Below are 20,521 nucleotides of genomic sequence, written 5' to 3' on the forward strand. Positions count from 1 at the left end.
TATATTAAATAATATTTTTTTATTTTTTAAAAAATTAATTTTAATATTAACATAATAAAAAATATTTAAAGAAAAAAATTTATAATTTAACCCACTCTATTTAAAACGCAAAACAAAATGGTGCTTCGAACATCGAGTCCCCGATCCGTTAAAAACATGGCTGTGACTGTGTTTCTAAAAAAATTAAATTTTTTTTTTAAATTTAATATAGTTTTTATATTTTGGATTATTTTGATATGCTGATATCAAAAATAATTTTTAAAAAATAAAAAAAAATCATTAATATGTATTTTGATATGAAAAATTATTTGAAAAGCATCCACAACTACACTGCAAAACACGTCGAAAGAAAAAAAAAAAATACTACCCGCACTACCATATAGCGTATGCTAGTTAAAAACAAAGAATTAAATAAATAAATTAGAAGGGGAGCGTGTGCGACCATTTCAAAGCGAGGTTCTCGCAAATCAGGAGTCCAATCTCTAATCCTGTCTAGAGAGACAAGAGAGAGAGAGACATGAGTATGGCGATGATGTTACAAGGGAGCACTGCCGGTGTCCTTCTTCCTCTCCTAATGCTGTTTCTGATCATTCTCCTTATCCTCATCGCCTGTAAACCATGGCGTTTCTTCTCGTCCCTTTCTTCTCCTTCTCGCACTCTCAAGGTACAACAACAACAACATCTATAATCCAATTATGTTCTTGCTTCTTCGTTTGCTTAGGTTTTTCCTTTTTACCACAAATGTGATGTCCGGTTTGGTTGGTGGGGAATCGCAGGGGTTTTGTTAGGGCCGACTCGACCTTACTTTTGTTCATTGCTAGATCATTTTTTGTAAGGATTTGAGAACGAAAATAGAAACCAGTGCGGAGGGTTTTAGTTTTATTGAGGTTTATTTTTTGTAAGTGATGCTGGCTGATATTTGGTCTCACCAGACTCTTTTTAAGAATTAGGGGTTTGATTGACGCTGGAACTTGTGCTTGCTTGTCTATACTCATTTGTTTAAAGATTGTTCATTAGTTTGAGTAGGATCTGGTCAATTGATGGTTGAGCAATCCGTACACTGTGCTATCAGTTAGTTGATTGTGTTTCAGGCAGCGAATACAGCAAGCATTTATTTGTCATGACCATTATATATTTTCTCTATTTCTCGGACGAGGATTTTAAATACTGCTTAAATAAATGGGATTTGATTGATTTCATATCAGTGTTACTTATATATGGTGTTTTGCGAATGAGCTTGTTAATTTTAGTAATGGTTGCATTTGTTTGCTTGTGTGGAGATGATCTTTGTGGGAAGAAGGGTTATAATCGATACGGTCTAATAATCTTACATAAACTTGCAGATATCTATTGTTATTGCATTTTACTTTAGCTGACAGAGTGTGAATGTGATGAGTGCGGTATTAAATTTTTACCTTGTGGGGCATCAAACTTTAAGTTTCGGGACATTTTTTATCAAGTAGCTGATTAAACTTGTTTAAGGTAATCATATTTGTATTCAATGAGGTATGTATAGGAAACTTTTTCACTTATAATACCTTTTAAATATTTTAGATCTAACAAGTTTATCTTATCCTTGCTTGTGCTCATCTCAAATACGAGAGTCAGGGCTTTTCTTTAAACACTGAAAAATGATGTACTAGTAATTGTCCATATGTTGATTTCCACGCACATAGTATCAATGCACTAAGGCTGGTGAAATATGTATATATTTCAGTCTATTTTTGCACCAATACTAAAATCTTGTACTTACTGCATGCATATCATCATGCATCTCACTTTCTGATTGGCTCTGCTCATGCCTCGAAACATCTCCATTTTTTAGGTTGGTGAGTTAGAGAGGCCCCTTGTCTTGGATGATGCAAATGCACGTGATCAAGGCAATGAATTAACAAGAAGTAATGACCTAGAGGGAGCATATAGTCAAAATGAAGGGCTATTGCGCTCACCTTGGACTCATGGACTTGTATATAAGCAGAGGCTTCCTTCCGCTTCTCCCCAGTTGAACCAAGGTAAGTTTTATGGTGTGATTCCTATTCCTTTATATTAATTCATGTGCTTATTTAATTTTTCTTCTATTCTCTAGGGCTTAAATTTTATTCTCTACTACTCCAGGTGATAGCATTGTTTTAGATGTAGTTTCGGACCAGATAGAGGAGCTTTCAACTGGCCAAACCTTCAGGTGCCTTTCATTGACAGAGCCCTTAGCTGAAGTGCAAAAGCATGCTAGACTGGAAGATCAGAGTCCTAATTTGAAATATGGTTTGGAAAATGATTTACTTCAAGAGTTTGTGCCAAAGGTCATCACTGATCAAAGTAATTTTTGTCTGTCACTTGTGGGAAAGAGGTTACTTCTTGATATGTTCCTTTATTTGTCCAAATGTGAAAAACATGTTATCATATTTTTCTGTTAGAAATGCAGGAAGTTGTCTCTCTCTGGAAGTCATCTCCGGTCCTTCTCGTGGGCTCCGTTGCTCTGTACAGTCAATAAGTGGCCCACTGACCCTTGGGAGGGTTTCCAGTGACTTGCTATTGAAGGATTCAGAGGTGTCAGGGAAGCATGCAATGATCAACTGGAATGCGGATGTAATTTCTTGATAACTATTCCACTTTGATTTTAGTTTGGATCTGTGCTTTGCATGTGGCACACTGCTTATCATAGACTTCCTTTTGGGTTTTCAGAAAAATAAATGGGAATTGGTGGACATGGGTAGCCTAAATGGAACGCTTTTGAATTCTCAGTTGATTAGCCATCCTGATTCTGGAAGCAGACTTTGGGGTGATCCTGTTGAGCTTTCAAATGGAGATATAATAACGCTTGGCACAACCTCAAATGTTCATGTAAGCCAACCTGCTTGTTTATCAAGTTGCATTTTAGCATCTGTGATATGATGCAGATTGAATAGTTAAATTTCACCATGCACGAATAACTGAATTTTATTTTAGAATCATGAATTCATAACACTTACGTCCCTCGTGATTTCTCGAGACACCATAACTTTACCCAACTTGATAGGATTTAAAAATCTTGCTATTGAAATTCCATAATTTTTCTGACTAGAGAAGAAAATGAAATTCCAAATTTTACACACCATTTCCAAACTCCCCACTACCACCTGACTACTAGATTATTCTCTTACATAACTATCATGAGTTTCCAAAACAAAGCATACATGAAGCCACACGATAACCTTAACAATTTCCGTAGTTCCCACTGCTTCATTGCTGTATGTATGGCAGTGGCTGCTTCATTTATGTTTTTCATGATTTCTTTTCTGGTGATGGATGTGATATGAACCTGAAATCTTGAGGAACTACAAATATATATAGCCTGTTTTTTGTTGAAAGAACAGTTCTTGCTGCATATTCTCTAACTGTAAAGATATCTTCTCTGTGCCAGGTTCATGTGACCTCTAAATTTGAGAGCCAAACACCCTTCAGCGTGGGCATGGCATCAGATCCCATGTCTTTGCGACGAGGAGGAAAAAAGCTTGCCATGGAAGATGTGTGCTATTACCAATGGCCCCTTCCTGGCATTCCCCAGGTATTTTTTATTTTTTGATCTTGCATATGAAGCAACATTTTAATGCTTTTTTTTGTGGGGAGAAGGGATGTATATATATTTTGTCAGGAAAGTTAAAGGATCTAAATGCCTACCTTGCAGTTTGGCGTATTTGGTATCTGTGATGGACATGGTGGAGTAGCTGCTGCGAAATCTGCTAGCAAGTTAGTGTTCTTGTTTCAGTTTTAACATATTACCTTGATGTAGATTAAACAAAGATCATTTTCCTATTGTCACCTCTAACTGTGAAAGTCTGTGAAAGCAAACTACCTCGCACACTTGCACGGTTTACTTGTTGTTCTTGTCCAAGAAGGTGGCTGGTTGAGATTGTCATTTGATGTTCACTGGTTTAAGGAATATGCTCTAAAAGAAACCACTTTTCTATTGCGTCTAATATCCTGTGGTTTTCTTTCTCTTCTTTCTTCCTTATTCACTACTCATGAGTCCAATCCTTGCTATCCTTGTCTATTTTATCCCCTGATTCTGCATTTATATGATTAATTGGCTGCTTATCATACCTTTTTGGTAATTTAGTAATTACTTTTTCATTATGTTTTTTTTCCAGAATGCTTCCTGAGAAGGTTGCCAGTATTCTGTCAGATTCTCTTGTAAGGGAGAGGGTTTTATTGCAATGTGATGCCTCAGATGTTCTTAGAGTTGCATTTTCTCAAACTGAAGCTGATATGAATAACTATTATGAGGTTTTTCCCCTGGCTTTTCTTGTTTTGTTTGTATCTACTGATTGTGATTTCTTAAAGTCTTAATTAAAAAGCTTTTCATGTTTGCATCCTAAAATTGTTTGGGATGGTTGAGGAAGGTTGAAACAAGTTTACTCCAAATGCAAATTAACCCCATTAGGTGACTTGAGTTATACCACACTGCCTTTGTGATACAGGATGGCTGGTTTTTGAATTTTCAAACAGCCGCCTTAGTTGTTCATCAATGGCCAAGTCTGATATGCTGCTTTTGATTGTTTCTTGAATTGTGACAACCACTATGTAGGTGTCCCTGCATAATAAAAAGTAGCTAAATGAAGTAGGCTAATCAGAGGCTAGTGGATGACCAGTTGGTAAGCAATGCATCACAATTACTATTTTACGATACATGATGTTTTGGGATCAAGTTGCAGGCTAGCAGTATGGTTTATGTGTAGACACTCACTATTGCTCCTCTTGCTGTATCTTGGTTTATTACCTGGTGCAGGAGAGCACATGTAGAATTCAGCTAGAACTTCTAACACATTCATAACTGCTTAATGATGAAACCTTAACTGGTTTCTTATTGTCATGTACATGTTTTGTGGAAGGTCATATTTGGGCAATGTGTTGTTTTAACTCTTAAATGAACCGGCTAGTTAGAATATGAGCATTTTGTGGATTGTCAAAAGATCATTACCGGGGTGTTTTGTTCAAAGATAGCTTGGATCAATGAAGCACCTCAGGTCCTTGGGGATGATGCACTTACACACTTTATTTAATAGAAATAAAAGGGGGATTGAACAAGTTATGTGACTAATTTTTATAAGAAGGCACTTTCTCTTCTTTATTCTTGTATTTGGAAAGCATGGCTGGTTGAATTCAGAGCAACATTGCACTTAAGTGGATTTAACTCTTGTTAACCTGTTGATTTTCTAGTTTAACTGGTATCGTTTCCTGATTCAAGTTAAGAGAAGAGTGGCGAAATTGTAGATTGTTTACCACTGTGAAATGATTTTATTACCTACTTTTGAACCTTTTTTGTGCATCAAAAACTTATAAGATTATCATCTGGCATATTATAATGGCCAATTCCCTGCAGGGTTGTGCTGCAACATTGCTTCTGGTCTGGGCTGATAGTGATGAAAATTTCTTTGCACAATGTGCCAATGTTGGAGATGCAGCTTGCATTATGAAGTATGTTTTTATATTCTCATTTTGTAATTTGAAGAGTGCCGACAAAAATCAAAATCCCAAAAAGGCTGTAGAATGCTTCGATTATAACTTAAATCTATATGAAAATGGAATCTTACAACTCACAATCAGGCCTTGATAAGCTATCAAATAGTGGTCCTTGTTTAACAGTCATCCTAAAAAAAGCTTATCAGGAGTACCAATTTTCCTTGAAAAGCTTTTAACTCTGACACAGAGTACTCACCTTTTGAAAGGGACTGCCCTATTGGCTGCTGTTAATATGAAGCTACACCAATCTCATTTAGGACATTCCAAAAGTTATGGATTTCTAAATATAACATGAAAAACAAAAAAACTTTATTTTTTGCTATCATAACTGCATCTTTAATACCATATTTTCAGTGTTGATGGGAAGCAGATTAAGATGACAGAAGATCACAGAGTAAGTAGTTACTCTGAAAGACTTCGACTTAATGAAACTGGAGAACCATTGAGAGATGGAGAAACACGGCTTTATGGTAAGTTAAGGGGTGACATTTTATGACATGTTTCATATCATTGCGTAGATAATAACTCACCCTTATTTTTCCTTATTCAGGCTTGAACCTTGCTCGGATGCTTGGTGACAAATTTCTGAAACAGCAGGAACCCCGCTTTAGTTCAGAGCCTTATATAAGTGAAACTGTACATGTTAAGCAAGCGAGCAGTGCTTTTGCACTATTGGCGAGGTGATTTCTGAACAGAACTTACAAATTTTGCTGTCTATACAAATTCTGTTTATTATATATTTACTGGAAGTGTGAATCTGGATCCTTCAAAAATTGCAGCGATGGCTTTTGGGATGTTATTAGTTTAAAGAAGGCCGCCCAGCTTGCCATGCAGGTTAGCCTCCTTTCATCTTCTCATTCTAACATGATACATGTTAGTTATGAGTTTGTGGAAATTTTTATATTCTAATGACATTTTGCATTTTTTTATCTATACAGGCAAAGCAGAAGTATTCTGCAGATGGAGAGAATGTAGCCGAGAAGGTTGCAAGCATTTTGTTGACCGAGGCTAAAACATTGCGAACAGAGGATAACACCTCTATAGTTTTCTTGGACTTTGACAGAAAATTTAGAATATCTTGTAAAGTTGATTCTTAATGTAAATTACAAGTTTTGGTGTACATTTAATTTTTTTTTCCTGGAGTCTTTTTTCTTTGAGCTGTAGTCTCCATCTATATACACTGTTTCCCGTCAGATGGGTATATGCATCGAGATAATGTGTTCAGCAAAATTTTAGCTTCTCGACTTGAAGTTGGTGCACAACAGGCTATAAACACGCTGGTCTCGTCCCTTTGGTAAAAAACTAACAGTAACAGTGTCTCGACCCAAATTAGCTTAGGTAGCTTACATGGATCCGCCTCTACCCTAATCGCTAAGGACCAATTCCAGAATTTCTGTGGCTTTGCAAGGATGTTGGAGTTTGCCATAGCTGGTTTTCTAAGTGTAATGTTTGAAAAGAATTTTGATTTTTTTTTTGAAATTCAGCACATTTAAAAAAAATTGGAAACTAGTACAGGCTGAAAAAGATTTTGGCAAATAGTAAGGAGCTATGGCATTTTAGTTTTACACAAACAGCAAATAGGGGAGGTAGAGGAAAAGATATTTAAAATATAATCTGATGACATTTTCATACCATTAAAAAAACTTAATGGGATAAATCCATAGGTATCAAGAAAAACTATTAATAATAATTAATGTAAGTCACAAAAGACAAGTGAGACACCTATCATTTCTTTTAAATACACATGTAACCCACGCTAATCACCATTAATAGCATTCATTGATATTTGTTAATTTATATTTATAAAAGTTTTTTAAATGGTAAAGAGAGGTTATCGTTGGAAATTTAGTGACTCTCACATCTTTTTCCTTTTATTTTCTCTCTCTTATTTTCCTTGTTTTTTTTTGTTAAAATTAAAATATAGCAGTTCTTGAATAAGTATTTCCTGAATTGTGATATTTCAAAAAAAAAAATTCTAACATCTTTTTCCTCGTGTTGTTTCTTCAAAATTCTCTAACACGTGCTAGAAAGGAAAAATACTTAGAATTTCAAAAGCCATATAACATCATGTAATTAGGGCACGTGACTCTAATCCGAGCGTAACTCGAGGAGCATTGACTTTTGGCGTTGCTGTTGTCTGATCCATGATGGAACGGACACCAAGCAGATAGATTAACCTCACGAGAAAGACTCTCTTCTCTAATTTGTGGTCACCGTTGCCTCCCATGACAATGTCTTTTTTTCAGAGAGGTGAGCAGAACATGAACCGTGCGTGTCCACTGGGCCAGTCAGGGTCGGACCTTCCAAGGAAGTACAACGAGTAGAAGTGATTTGAGATACGCAGAAAGGGTGACTTTGTATCGAAAAGAGTCGCTCTCTATTCGTCAAACATGGCTGAAATTGGTTTCGTTGGTGTTTGTGGGAAAAAATAAAAGCGAAGAATGTGAATGTGATATCGGAGGGTGACGTTAGTGGCACAGCCAGCTTTTAAGGTTAATGAGTTATTGAAAAAAACTATAAATAAGATGTTTTAAAATATTTAAAAAATATTATATATATATATATATATATAAAAAAAAAATTAGTGGAGTCTTGAATCAATTTTATTTTATATTTAAAATATTTTATTAATAAAGATCTTAACAAATAGTTCTTAGTTTAATAGACTCCGAGTCATATTGTGATAATTATAGTAATAGGTATGGTGTGATATAGTTGAATTGAACATCAAAAAAGAAAAATTATAAGATTATTTTTTTATTTTTAAAATAGTTTTTATTTTTAAAAAATATTTGAAAAAAAGATTAAAATTCCCATGAAAGTTTAGCACTTGAGATCATCTGTTGTCATTTACAATTTTTATTTTTTAATTTTTTAAAACATGATTATAAAATTAGTTTATTTTTTGAAAAATAAAGCAACACCAACAATCACTTGCACAATTTTGAAAATCATTTTATCTGGTCTTGAAAAAAATTTAGCAATCAATGGTTAGTATTTTACATTCTGAAAACAAACTAAAACTAACAATTTACTATTTTATTTTTAAATTCAGAAAAAGGCAAAATCAAATTCCCAAAAAAAAAAGAGATTAACCCTTCTAGTTTTGAGAAATAAATTAAATGATCCCTTTTATTTCAAAAACTAATCATTCAATCATTTTTATCATTTTTATATTTTTTTCTAATCATTTTGTTCTTTGAAAAAATAAAAAAAAATGTCAAGAAAACAAAACATTTTTATAATAAAGGAAAATTAAATTAAGCATGATATCAAAGAATTAGAGAAATAGTTTTTAAAATAAGGGGAGGTAATTAATTCTTTTCTCGAAAATCAAAACTACCACTTAATTAAGTTTGTCTTTGTATTTACATTTCAAAAATATTTTTAAAAAGAAGAGAATTTTTTTATTTAAAATGAATTTTTTTTGGTAATTTTATATTATTTTAATGTATTATATTAAAAATATTTTTTAAAAAATAAAAAATATATTATTTTAATATATTTATAAATAAAATATATTTTTAAAAATAATCGCAAACAACATTGTTAAGTTAAATTAACTTGCTACACACCACAAGCAAAGTACAAACCGCCCCAACCTCTAAACCCCTTGCCAAACGCGCGTAGGCCTGTCTCTACTCTACTCTGTATAAACCCAACGAAGCAAAATGGGGAAGAAGCAGAAGAGAGCGGAAGCCGAAACTGAAGCAGAGAGAATTGAAAACGACAAAGCAGAAAACGAGCTCGAGCTCACTAATGGCGATTCTCACAAAAAGAAGAAGAGGAGGAGGAGAAACAAAGAAAGAGATGAGAGGGATAAAGAAGCAAAGGAAATAACTACAGTCAGCATAGCCGTTTCTGGTTCCATCATCAACAATGCTCAGTCTCTCGAACTCGCCACTCGAGTACTATACCCTCTCTATTTTAGCATTTCTATTTTTTCTTCTATATTCAATTGTCTTTAATTTTCTGTTTTCGTTTTCAGCTGGCTGGTCAAATTGCTCGTGCCGCGACTATATTTCGAATCGATGAGGTTTCTATATTGATTTCACTGGCTTAACCGTCTGTTTATTAATAAACAATGCATACTCATTATTGATTCTTTGTTGAGAAAACTAAGCAATGGTTATGTTATATAAACAGGTGGTGGTGTTTGATAATAAGAGTAGTTCCGAGAAAGAGGATCCTAATGTTACGACAGACAACAATTCAGATGAGAATGAGAGTGGTGGGGCTTTTTTCATAAGGATCTTGCGGTATTTAGAGACTCCGCAGTATTTAAGAAAAGCTCTCTTTCCAAAGCATAATAACTTAAGATTTGTGGTGTGTGAGGGACCAATTCATTATTGAATCCTATTTGTTTCGCGTCAAGTGTTTTTCCTTTGTTGCTTGTTCAACTAATGTTGTTTGTACTATTGTTCTTGTGTTTTCTAGGGAATGTTGCCCCCGCTTGATGCTCCACACCATCTGCGCAAACATGAATGGGCTCCGTTTAGGGAAGGTAAGCTTTCCCCATTTTCCTCTTATTGTTTTCAAGGATATCCACTTGATACTTCTTTCCCCTTCTTTTTGTATTTGTGTTTGATCTCCGGTGATCTTTATTTTTTTTTTAGATTAACTTCATCTGTGCACTGTTTATATTCGTACTCTCTGTTTAGCGCCAACTTTTGACGTGTCTTACAATAACATTGTAGGTGTCACGCTAAATGAAAAAGTTTCCAACTCTGGGGAAACACTGGTTGATGTGGGCTTAAGTAAGGTAATGCTCTATCGAAGTTTCTGCAGGCTAATATGTGGCTTTCACCGTTTTTTGTTCCTTTTGGTTGAAATTTTTTTTTTTTTGAGGAACCACAAATTATGCATGCTATCAGCTGTCTATCATTCACATAGTCAGAGTTGTGTAGTTTCTTGGTGACGGTCTTCTTTCAATTATACTCAATTCACTTTAATCTTGATAGGAAAATATGTGATCACAATCAGATAGAAGTTTAGATGCTCCACTACTCTTTGATCTTCACAAGAAAGTTTTTGATCACCATCAAATTGAAGTTTAGATGTTCCACCACTCTTTGACACTCTTGCTTTGATTTAATTTGATGATGGAACTCAATTTTGTGCAAAGAGGATGTAAACACTACAAAGTCAATCCTTCATCACTACATATCTTGACTGCAGTTGCTAAGAACTAATGTGAGTGACGAGAGTCTACGTTATAAATCCTCTTTTTCTATTTATCTTTATAGCATTTTCAATACCTGATGTTACCTTCTTATGTTTTTGGGTGTGCTTTTTCCATTTTCTTCATTTAGATTTTATTTCGTAGTACTAGTTTTATGTTGTGTCATGTCAAAGCTCAATTTTATCTGAAAGCACGATTCCTTTTCTTTCTTTCTTTTCAATGCCTTGCCCAATTCATTTTAGTGTCCATGGTTAATTTATTAATCTTTTTTCATGCTGATTTTAATGCTTTCCCTTTCAAGTCTAGATAGGCAAGTGGTCTCCGGTAAGTTTATGTCTTATGGATTTGAACTAAATCATGCAGAATGTTGTTGTAAATCAAGCGCTTGAACCTGGAATAAGAGTAACTGTGGCTATGGGAACCAACCGCAATTTGGATGATGGTAAATGAATTTCTGTCACCTTTTCCCTTCGCTATAAAGTTTTGAACTTTGGCTGAGTTGTTTCCCATCGTTATTTGGGGATATTTCTGAAGAAAAAGGTAGAAAACTTATTTCTGATTTTTAATTCATTGAACTGATGTTTTGAGCATCAAAGATAAATTTAGCTGCAGTAGATACAGATTTCTTTATTTCCATGTTAAAGCCCCTTTGATTCAGAAACCTATCCTCTTTTTTTTCTTTTTCTTGGTTTTTGGTCCTTATAATGACTCCATGTTTTATCATTAACCTATATTAAGCACTAGTTTGCTGTTTATGTTAACTTTGTACAATTGTGAATTTTATATTGCATTTATCTAGATTCACCACGCCAGGTTGTCTCATTATCGAAGCCAAGGGAGGAAGCAGGAATGTATTGGGGGTATAGAGTGCGATATGCTTCTAATATCAGCTCAGTATTTAAGGATTGTCCATACAGGGTATTGATTCTTTAATTTTTTAGCTTTTTTTTATAGCTTTTTTCTGTGTACCTTGGTATACCTGCACAACAGTTTTTTGCCTATCATTAATTGAAGGCTTCTATCAACTTCCATGATGTCAATCACAGGGTGGCTATGATCTTTTGATTGGTACCTCAGAGCATGGTCTCATTATTAACTCATCAGAGCTTTCTTTACCAACATTCAGGTATGCACTTGTTCTACATTAGATCCTTGGTGTAACTTTCTCTGGTTAGTTGCTTCATGGTGACTGGAGGGGATTTCTGTTCCCTGTGCAGTTCGTTTAACTTGTTGCTTCTGAAGAGCCTTTACCTTTCTCCTAATAATAAAAATGCTCCCATATAAATTAGAGAATCTGCCAACACAATACCATTGCTGCCTAGAGGATTTACTGTTATCAAACAGGGTAGGCTGAATAGTAAGAATAAGAGATATGGTTCTCAGTGATTTTTTTCTTGTAGAATGATTGGACAATTTTACTGCTGATTCATTGACATGTTTAATGCTCAGCACTCAGAATTGTATGATGACTTTGTTTTTAGTGCTTGAGACAGCAGGCTGAATTGTGATTTTTGTAATATATGGCTGCTTCTTTAGGTTTTCAGATAACTTAGCATATGCCTTTGGAGGCAATCATTAAGTACTGATGGGCATACCTTACATGTCCTGTTAAGAAGTTTTTCGAGCGCAATCAACCTGCCATTTCTTTCCTTTTTTTGGGGATTTATTTATACATTAAGAGAACTTGAGCACAAGTATACAGTGCATATGAGGGTTGCATAAAGATAAAAATGTTCCAAGAAGTTCTTGAAATTATCCTGTTTAATTGTTTTCAGAGCAAAACTTCACTACTGTTAGGATATGTGATGTTGACTGTGTATTCCTCTATCTTGACTGTGGGTCAATTTAAGGCACTTAGCTTTTTAATAGAATGATTAAATAAGGATTCGCTTTGAGATGCCACCAAAATATTTAGTTTGGCAAGTGATAGGCATGCACTGCCTTTGGAGGATTGTGATCTCCATTAGGCATATTCTTTTTAGCTCTGCCATATGCTGGTATAAAGTAGGAACACCTATGCATTTTATTCAAATGTGATCCATTGATAATTTCGTTGTATGTTCCATCTGTTAGGCATCTGTTGATTGCTTTTGGCGGGCTTGCTGGATTGGAAGAGAGTATTGAAGAAGACAGTAACTTAAAAGTATCGCTTCATTGGAACATCCATTGCCATTAGCTAATCATTTTGTTCCTTCTTCTTTTTCCTTTTCCTTTTGATTTTATTTCTTTTTTTCCTTTTTTTTTTGGATAGGGGTTCGGGGGGTTGTTGATTTTCTTTCAGGGACATGTTATTCACCTCTTCTTCCTTGGTATATGGTTTTCAAGGAATAAAATTTTATCTGGGAAAAAAACACCTCACTTCTTCACATACATTCATGCTCCTTGTACTCAATTCAAATCTGTTTGATGGCACATGCTTAAGCTGGTCATCGCGAACCAGTGGTTGATTCAACATTTTTGTGAGAATTGTGTACTGAATACTGGTTTTGGTGTTTCTTATTCTTTCAGGGTAAAGATGTTCGTGAAGTATTTGATTCATACTTGAACACGTGTCCCCATCAAGGAAGTCGGACTATTCGAACCGAGGTGGTACTCTTTGATTGGCCTGTCGTCTATGTACCCATATACGAAACATGTGATCTAAATAAAATATGTATCTTCTTAACAGGAAGCAATTTTCATATCACTTCAGTATTTCCAAGAACCAATCAGCCGAGCAATGGAAAGAGTTCAACATTGAAGTTACCAGAAGTCAGCCAGGTATAATGGCCATTCTGCTATTGATCCTTTTGAGTCTTCTAAAAACATATTTTGAAGATCCTGGAATTGGCTGCTTGCAATGTGGAAGATTGAAGAGTTTTCATTTCCTTACTCTAGTTTAAGCTGTATGGTTGCAAAATCTGTAGTTTCTTTCTAGTATCTTATCTGAAAAATTTTGGTGATAGTTGTTAAATCCTTCAATGCCAATATTCTTAATTTCAACCAGCAACATGAATTACGACTGATTTATTACATGCTATGCTTTGATGAGATTTCTTTCAAGCATTGGCTAGTGTTGTCATCTGGCATTTCTACCAACAACCTGATTTCCTACTGTCCAGTTTTACTTGGATCGGCTTCTCATTTTCATTTTAATTTCCACCGTCCAGTTTTACTTGGATCGTGCTTCTCATTTTCGTTTTGTAGATATATACTTATTTTGGCCTGCTTCAAATCTTTCTCATTATTACAAGAGATTTATCTTAAGTTATGTTTGTTTGTTGGTAATTAAGTAGGAAATATTTCTTGGACAAGTGAAGTCTTAAGTGACAAAATACTGGGGTTTGGTAAATAAATTTGAAAGTAGACATTATTATTAGAAAAAAAAAATCAAGAATGCCTTTTTCGTGCCTAATACAAACAATGCAGTAAAAGACGACTACCCAATTTTGACATCCTTCTGTAGGCAGAACCTAAGAGGTATTTATTTTTTATTTAGAAATATATTAAAATGATATTTTTTATTTTCAAAAAATTATTTTTGATATAAAAAACAATTTAAAAATATAAAAACAATAATTTTAAGTAAAAACAAATTTTAAATTTTGCTCACCCTGTTTGTAAAAGATTCAAAAAATGATCACCTGTGGCAGAGACGAAGCTTCCTCGTGATATCATGACAGACATACTCACTGGACTGCCTCTAAAATCACTAATTCGATTCAGGTTTGGTCAGAGTAACGGCTTGACTTGATCACTGACTCAAGCTTCCCTTATTTTCTCCTCAATCTCTGGCTCAAACTGTGACCATCTTAATAAAGGTTGCAAGCATAACCATAGCAGTGTCATTCTTACAATTTTACAAGGGCCATAGTTGTTTTCTGTTGGTGGTGGTTGTCAAGAAGATTCGTTTATAGTTAGCTGTTGATGTTTAGACAAAACTCTTTCAGCTTCAGGACAAGGAGTAGCTGCTGTGATGGGATGCTCTGCTTGTCCAGTGATTATGATGCTCGCCTTCTTCTGTTCAATCCATCCATTAGAGAGCACAGGGTACTGCTTCTCCCTATGTATCCAGTTGGTGTATGTGTAGTTTGTGGTCTTAAAAAAAAATATTTAAAGAATTACTTGGTATTATTATTAAATTTCATTTGTTCGGTTAACTTAAAATTTTCTAACCAAACTTTTTATGATTTTAAAATTTACTTATATAAGAGTTACTTTGATGTAACATAGTTGATTTGGTGAGTTCAAAAGCAATTCTGACGATTAGTAAAACTATAGTTAAATTTTTAAAAAAATTAAGGTAATATTTTTTTTAATATTAAAAAAATAACATATTAAATCAACTTAAACTTCATGACTTAACCCGTCAAACTTGTAATGTAGATCATGGACTTGACTGGGTTTAACAATTTTGTTTTTATAAAACTATTCTTTACTTAATGATACGATAACAAAAATAAGAGCTTGCAAAATCTACTAACAAAATATTGGGGTGATTATTTGGAACTGCAATAATTTTATGTAAAATAAATCAAAATAAATTATAAATATTAATTTAAAATTAACTGAATATTAAAAAATTAAACTAAAAAAATAAAGCCAGAAAATATTCGATTGTAAAGGAAAGGGAAAAAAATGAAAAATGAAATTAAAAAAATAAATAAAAGAAGACTAGGTACTTTAATGTTCATATCAATATTAAAGAAACCATATATAAACAATGAAAGAGCTGGGAAAAGCCCAACTCTTTTAGTTGTATTGATAATAAAGTTGTGAGTGTAGCTGACAATACAAAACAAAACAAAAAATCATACCTTCAGTTAAGGAAACTCATGGAGAAATCTTGGAGATTTCCCTTATTTTCATTTTTCTGAAGGGATTTCCATGAATGGATGTCTTGATTGGCTGGCAGTGGCAAGACACATGTAGTTGCCACGCAACATTTATGCTTTGATGAATCTGGAGACAACTGGGGAGGTTTCAACTCCTCCGTTGTTACTGGGAGGTGCAATTGTATTTTTTTAAAAAAAAATCAAGAACACTACCTTGCAATATATTTTTTTCAGGGGTGCTTTTTTTTAAAAAAAAAAATGTGTCTTGTATCTCAGTTTTTTGACATAAGCAATGATTCAAGTTTAAAATTTTATGTTTTTCCGGATAAAAAAATGTTTCAATTAAAAAAATTCAAAATAATTGTATTTTTAAATTTAATAAAAAAATCTACATTTAAAAAAAATTAATCCCTCGCAGCATAGCTGGGTTATACAAACCAATCAGTTTTCTATTTGTGCAAGTTGTCTTAAGCATGCATCCTAGCAAAAGGTGATTTATTATTCTAATTTGACTTTTTATTCGATTTTAGTGGTAGTTATGAACCTGGTTTACTGTGAATTAATCTTGCTGGAGAATATTGTATTATCAAGTTATCTTAGTTCATTAAAAAAAAACATTTCATAATTTTAATGAGGAATCCTCTATTATTTGTGGGTTTTCTCTCTATTTAATTTATTAATTGTATTAGGGTCTGTGGTACCGTGAAAGCAGCTCCATTTCTTTAAATAAATAGCATTTATAATAAAGAGATGATATGAGTATTTTGGCAAAATTCAAAACTTTTTCTCAGTATCGATATAGTTGATTTATATAATTACTTAAAATTTATATAATTATTAATTTTAAAATTTATAAGATTAGTCGAGATATACAAAAACTAATTTAAGTATTTATATTAATTTTAAAATAATATTAATACAGCGGTATCAATAATTCATAGTACTGTGCGGTTATTTTATAACAGAATAAATGTTCTAATTCAAGACATTTTATAAAATAGATTTAGTTCTCGTAGCTTCTTTTATTAGACTCCAGGTGATAGTGTAGAAATTAAACTTAATTATCATCAGCCTAGCAAAGTATTCGGTCAATTTAGGTGTCTTCTTGGATTTTACTCCAAACGATCGAACTAACCATATAACATATCCAATATATAGTGGAAATATTGACACATATCTCAGGTAACCTTTGGAAGTATATCGCTATATATTGACAAAAAAAACGTACCATTGAAAAATTATTAGGAACATTCAAATTTGTATTATTGTTAGTTGTGATTGTTTTTTAAAATATTTTTTATTTTAAAATATATTAAAATGATATTGTTTTTATGTTTTAAAATTTATTTTTGAGATCAGCGTATTAAAACAATCCAAAACAAAAAAAAATAAATTTTTTAAAAACATAAGTTGCCTCGTGTTTCCAAACACTTTCTTAATTATGTAAAAGTGTGATTTATGAATAGTTTTTGTAACTTTTTTTGGAGATAAAAAATTATAAAAAATTTAAGGAAAGAAGATTAAATTGAAAAATCACATGATGGATCTCAAATCAAATGAAAAGGTTATTTTTGAACCATCTATTTTTCTTTTTATTCTTCTATGATCCCTATAGTTTCTAAAATTTCAATTCTAGTTTGAAAATTCATTTTATTTATTTTCTAGTCCTAAAGTTTAAGGAATAAAAAAGAAAGTCATTGGAAGGGGATAAATAAGAGAGATGTTCATTAGTTGGCAACATTCCAGTGACAAACAACCAGTTTTGATATTAACAAGTTCTATTTAGTAAATTTTTTTTTAATTAATATAGTTTTAGATCATTGTCTTGCTTGAAAATATATATTAGGGCTGAGAAAAAATCTCTTTATTTTTTTTAGTTTGATTTTGTATTTTTTTATCAATTTAAAAGTGTTTCAGACTCAATAACTGGTTTATTGGGGTTAATGATGTTTATTAAGTGCATAGTTATTAAACCCGAACCGGCCTAATGGGTCGACCCGGGACCCAGTCAGCCTGATGGCTGGACTGGTCCAGGTAAGCCAAAAGACCGGGGTAAATAAAAACCTGGCAAAACTTGGTTGACCTGGGTGACCCAGCAAAACCCGATTGAGACCCCGGTTTTTTTTTCAAATGTGTTTTTTCTCCTAATCAGAGAGACCCTTATTTTTTTATATTTTTTAGTTGGTTATTAACTATTTTCAAGGTTCACTATATAAATACTAGAATAATGTTATATTTTTTCAATGTGAGATTTGAAACCCTTTAGTATATATATTTTATATTCACATGAAAAAAAATTATGTTTTTTTAATGTGGAACAAAAAAACCCTTTTTGATTTAAATACTTTAACTTCAAATATAACATAATATATTTTCAATGTGAAATACAAATCTTTTTAAATAATTTTTTAAACTTCATTATTTATAACATGTATAGTCTATATTCACATGCATTAATTCTTAATTTTTTCATATAAAATATTAAAATTTTATATTTTTTTAAAAAATATAAATTGACTTAGGTCAACTCGTGTAATATAGTACAAGGTTCCCTGATAGGATCAATTCCTAAATCAAGTCTGATAACCATGATTAAGTGTGAAAATAAGTTTTTTTTTTAAAAAAAAAGGAACTAAAAGCAAAATTTTGACCACATTTCTGGTAGTCGAAATATTGGCTGATAGATAATGTATTGTTTGCCCTTTAAAAAAACAAAGAGAGATCCAATGAATGGACCTGGCCTAGCAGGGCGACACATGTTTGGCCTTCTTTTAGCTGGGCTAGATGCTTTGGCTTGGCTCCTTTGTGTGTGTATATATATATTTTTGTTTCTTTTCCTTTTTTTTTTCTGAAATTTAATTTGAATGCAACATAAAAAAGGTTTAACGTGATGTTTCAATTGTCGTTCAATGTAGTCATGATTCTCAAGTACTATTATATGTTTTTATGGGAATGCTAATTTTTTCCCAAACATTACGTGCCTACTATATATATATAAAAAATAACTCATGAATATTCTATTAAAATAAAATTTTTATTTTTCTGAAATTTTAATATATGTTTTACATGATTTTATCACATTGATTAGTTTTTTTTTTATTTCCTTCCATCCATGTATAAAATATTGAAATATTGTTATAATATTTTTTAAAGATTTTGATTTTATGATCATGTTAGGATTTTATTTAGAAATTAAAAAAAAAACTAATTCTCCCCAGTAAGTCATTGTGCAATGAGACTTGGAATATTATGCATTGTAATAATGTAATTATAACCTTATCTTAAAAAAAAAAACCCCCCGCAGAATTAAGTATTGGAGGCGAAGTTGTTTTTTCATAATTACATGATTGTCTTTAACATTTTGTATAGAGTTATATTTGTTATTTTCCTTTTTTTAACATAAAAATTACCACTTTAGCTTTAAAATAAAATAAAAAATCTAATGCATTCCACCCAGAGGTGTCTTAATCCTTTTATTTTTTTTCAAAACATAATTACTTTGATGTTCATCAAACAAAAACAATGTAATTTTTTTCATAAGAGTTTTTGGGTCACTTTACATTGGTTTATTGTAAATTTGGAGGTTCTTGAAGTGTAATGTATCAAATATTATTTTAAAAAAACTTGTTGACAAGTGCAATTGAGGATGACCTCGCATTATTTAGGTAACGCGTGTGAGGTTAATAGGAAATCAAACACTGTCTTTCAAAGTGGTGTTTCAAAGATATTGATGTTCTTTACATTATGATGTAGTGTGTGCACCAAAAACACATTTGGTTTGATATCGACAACTATTTATTTTTTTCTCCTCCTTGAATTTTACACTAGTCCCTACAAGGTTTCAAACCAACCTTTTCAATTTATTTTTTATTCACATTCAGTCTTTATCCTTTTGTTTATTGCTCTTTTTATTTTAGAATAAATTATAAAATTACAAATATTTTTTAATTTCATCATAATTATTTTTTAATCTATCAAATTACAAATGCTTTTTAGTTTCACCATTACCATTTTTTAATATATAAACAATCCATCAAAGTAAAAATATTTTTTAATTTACCCCATGCTATTTTTTTTAATATTTAAATTATTGTTCTTATTTTTTAATTAATATTTATTTTGTTTGGTGTTATTTCTATTTTTTTTTCTAAATTTCATCATCTTTAGGTTTTTCTCTCTCAAATTTTATCCCAATTTTTTCTGTTACTATTGTTATTATTAATATTTTTTTATCAATTTCATCATTCAAAATTAAATTAGTCAAAAATTAAATTTTCTAATTAAACTCAAGTTCAAGATTTCACGAGTTGCCAATTTTTTCTGTTACTATTGTTCTTATTAATATTTTTTTTATCAATTCACCATTCAAAATTAAATTAGTCAAAAATTAAGCTTTCTAATTAAACTCAAGTTCAAGATTTCACGAGTTACGAGTTTTAAATATTATACTAAATTTAAAAGATTCGTCCGAGTTAGTTTTTTTTTCCTTTTTAAGTTGGTGTTTTCTTTTATATATATATATATATATATATATATATATATATATATATTTGTTTGTTTGTGGTTTGTCTTTTATTGGTTTAGCCCCCCTACAATTTGTTTTTCAATTTCAGCCATGTTATTTTTTATCTTGTAAATAATATATCAAATTATATTTTTTTTTCAATTTCATTTACTTATGATTTTATAATCTTTCAAATTTAATCCTCATTTTTTTAATTGCTATTTATTTTGTTAAGGATTATTTTTTTATTTTTTTCAAATTTCATCCTTAGGTTTTTTCTCTTCAAAACCTTCATTTTTTTTATTTGGTTTTTGTAAGATTTTTTTATTAATATTTTTCTATGATTTTATCTATTAGAATTAGTTTAGTTGGGAATTAAGTTTTTTATTTGAACCTTAGTTTAAGATTTATTGGATTGCGAGTTTTAGAAACTAGATCATATTTAGAGGTTCATTTGAGTTTATTTTTTTTAAGTTCATATTTTTTTATATTTTATATATTTTTTAAAATTTTACTTTATTA

The 20,521-nt window shown here is 31.8% G+C and overlaps 2 protein-coding genes across 3 annotated transcripts; both read left to right on the forward strand.

Moving 5' to 3' along the window:
- Nucleotides 1-430: 430 nt before the first annotated feature.
- Nucleotides 431-6,635, forward strand: LOC133696077 (protein phosphatase 2C 70-like). The gene is made up of 13 exons (XM_062118110.1): nucleotides 431-664; nucleotides 1,826-2,012; nucleotides 2,116-2,316; nucleotides 2,423-2,586; nucleotides 2,683-2,841; nucleotides 3,401-3,544; nucleotides 3,665-3,726; nucleotides 4,128-4,263; nucleotides 5,360-5,454; nucleotides 5,854-5,969; nucleotides 6,050-6,179; nucleotides 6,279-6,333; nucleotides 6,438-6,635. Exons 1-13 carry the CDS (start codon nucleotides 518-520, stop codon nucleotides 6,594-6,596), a joined length of 1,755 nt encoding a protein of 584 aa, XP_061974094.1. The 5' UTR covers nucleotides 431-517; the 3' UTR covers nucleotides 6,597-6,635.
- A 2,462-nt stretch (nucleotides 6,636-9,097) lies between these two features.
- LOC133696963 (uncharacterized) lies at nucleotides 9,098-13,723 on the forward strand. Of its 2 annotated transcripts, none has more exons than XM_062119265.1 (11): nucleotides 9,098-9,407; nucleotides 9,488-9,535; nucleotides 9,646-9,825; nucleotides 9,937-10,003; nucleotides 10,197-10,261; nucleotides 11,045-11,123; nucleotides 11,481-11,599; nucleotides 11,728-11,807; nucleotides 12,755-12,824; nucleotides 13,190-13,267; nucleotides 13,350-13,723. In XM_062119265.1, the coding sequence occupies exons 1-11, from the start codon at nucleotides 9,171-9,173 to the stop codon at nucleotides 13,419-13,421; spliced, it is 1,095 nt and encodes a 364-aa protein (XP_061975249.1). In that variant the 5' UTR covers nucleotides 9,098-9,170; the 3' UTR covers nucleotides 13,422-13,723. The 2 variants fall into 2 exon arrangements, with proteins under 2 accessions (XP_061975249.1, XP_061975250.1); XM_062119266.1 differs by having other exon boundaries at nucleotides 13,374-13,723.
- Nucleotides 13,724-20,521: the final 6,798 nt, after the last annotated feature.

Source organism: Populus nigra, chromosome 6, assembly GCF_951802175.1.
Source record: "Populus nigra chromosome 6, ddPopNigr1.1, whole genome shotgun sequence".
NCBI lineage: Eukaryota > Viridiplantae > Streptophyta > Magnoliopsida > Malpighiales > Salicaceae > Populus > Populus nigra.

Excerpts from the sequence above, each read along its gene's own strand:
- LOC133696077 (XM_062118110.1), top strand. The coding sequence starts at position 518 with ATGAGTATGGCGATGATGTTACAAGGGAGCACTGCCGGTGTCCTTCTT. Across the intron at positions 2,842-3,400 it reads GCACAACCTCAAATGTTCAT|GTTCATGTGACCTCTAAATT; the intron begins GTAAGCCAACCT and ends TCTCTGTGCCAG. Across the intron at positions 6,180-6,278 it reads GCTTTTGCACTATTGGCGAG|CGATGGCTTTTGGGATGTTA; the intron begins GTGATTTCTGAA and ends CAAAAATTGCAG.
- LOC133696963 (XM_062119265.1), top strand. The coding sequence starts at position 9,171 with ATGGGGAAGAAGCAGAAGAGAGCGGAAGCCGAAACTGAAGCAGAGAGA. Across the intron at positions 9,536-9,645 it reads CTATATTTCGAATCGATGAG|GTGGTGGTGTTTGATAATAA; the intron begins GTTTCTATATTG and ends TTATATAAACAG. Across the intron at positions 9,826-9,936 it reads ATAATAACTTAAGATTTGTG|GGAATGTTGCCCCCGCTTGA; the intron begins GTGTGTGAGGGA and ends TGTGTTTTCTAG.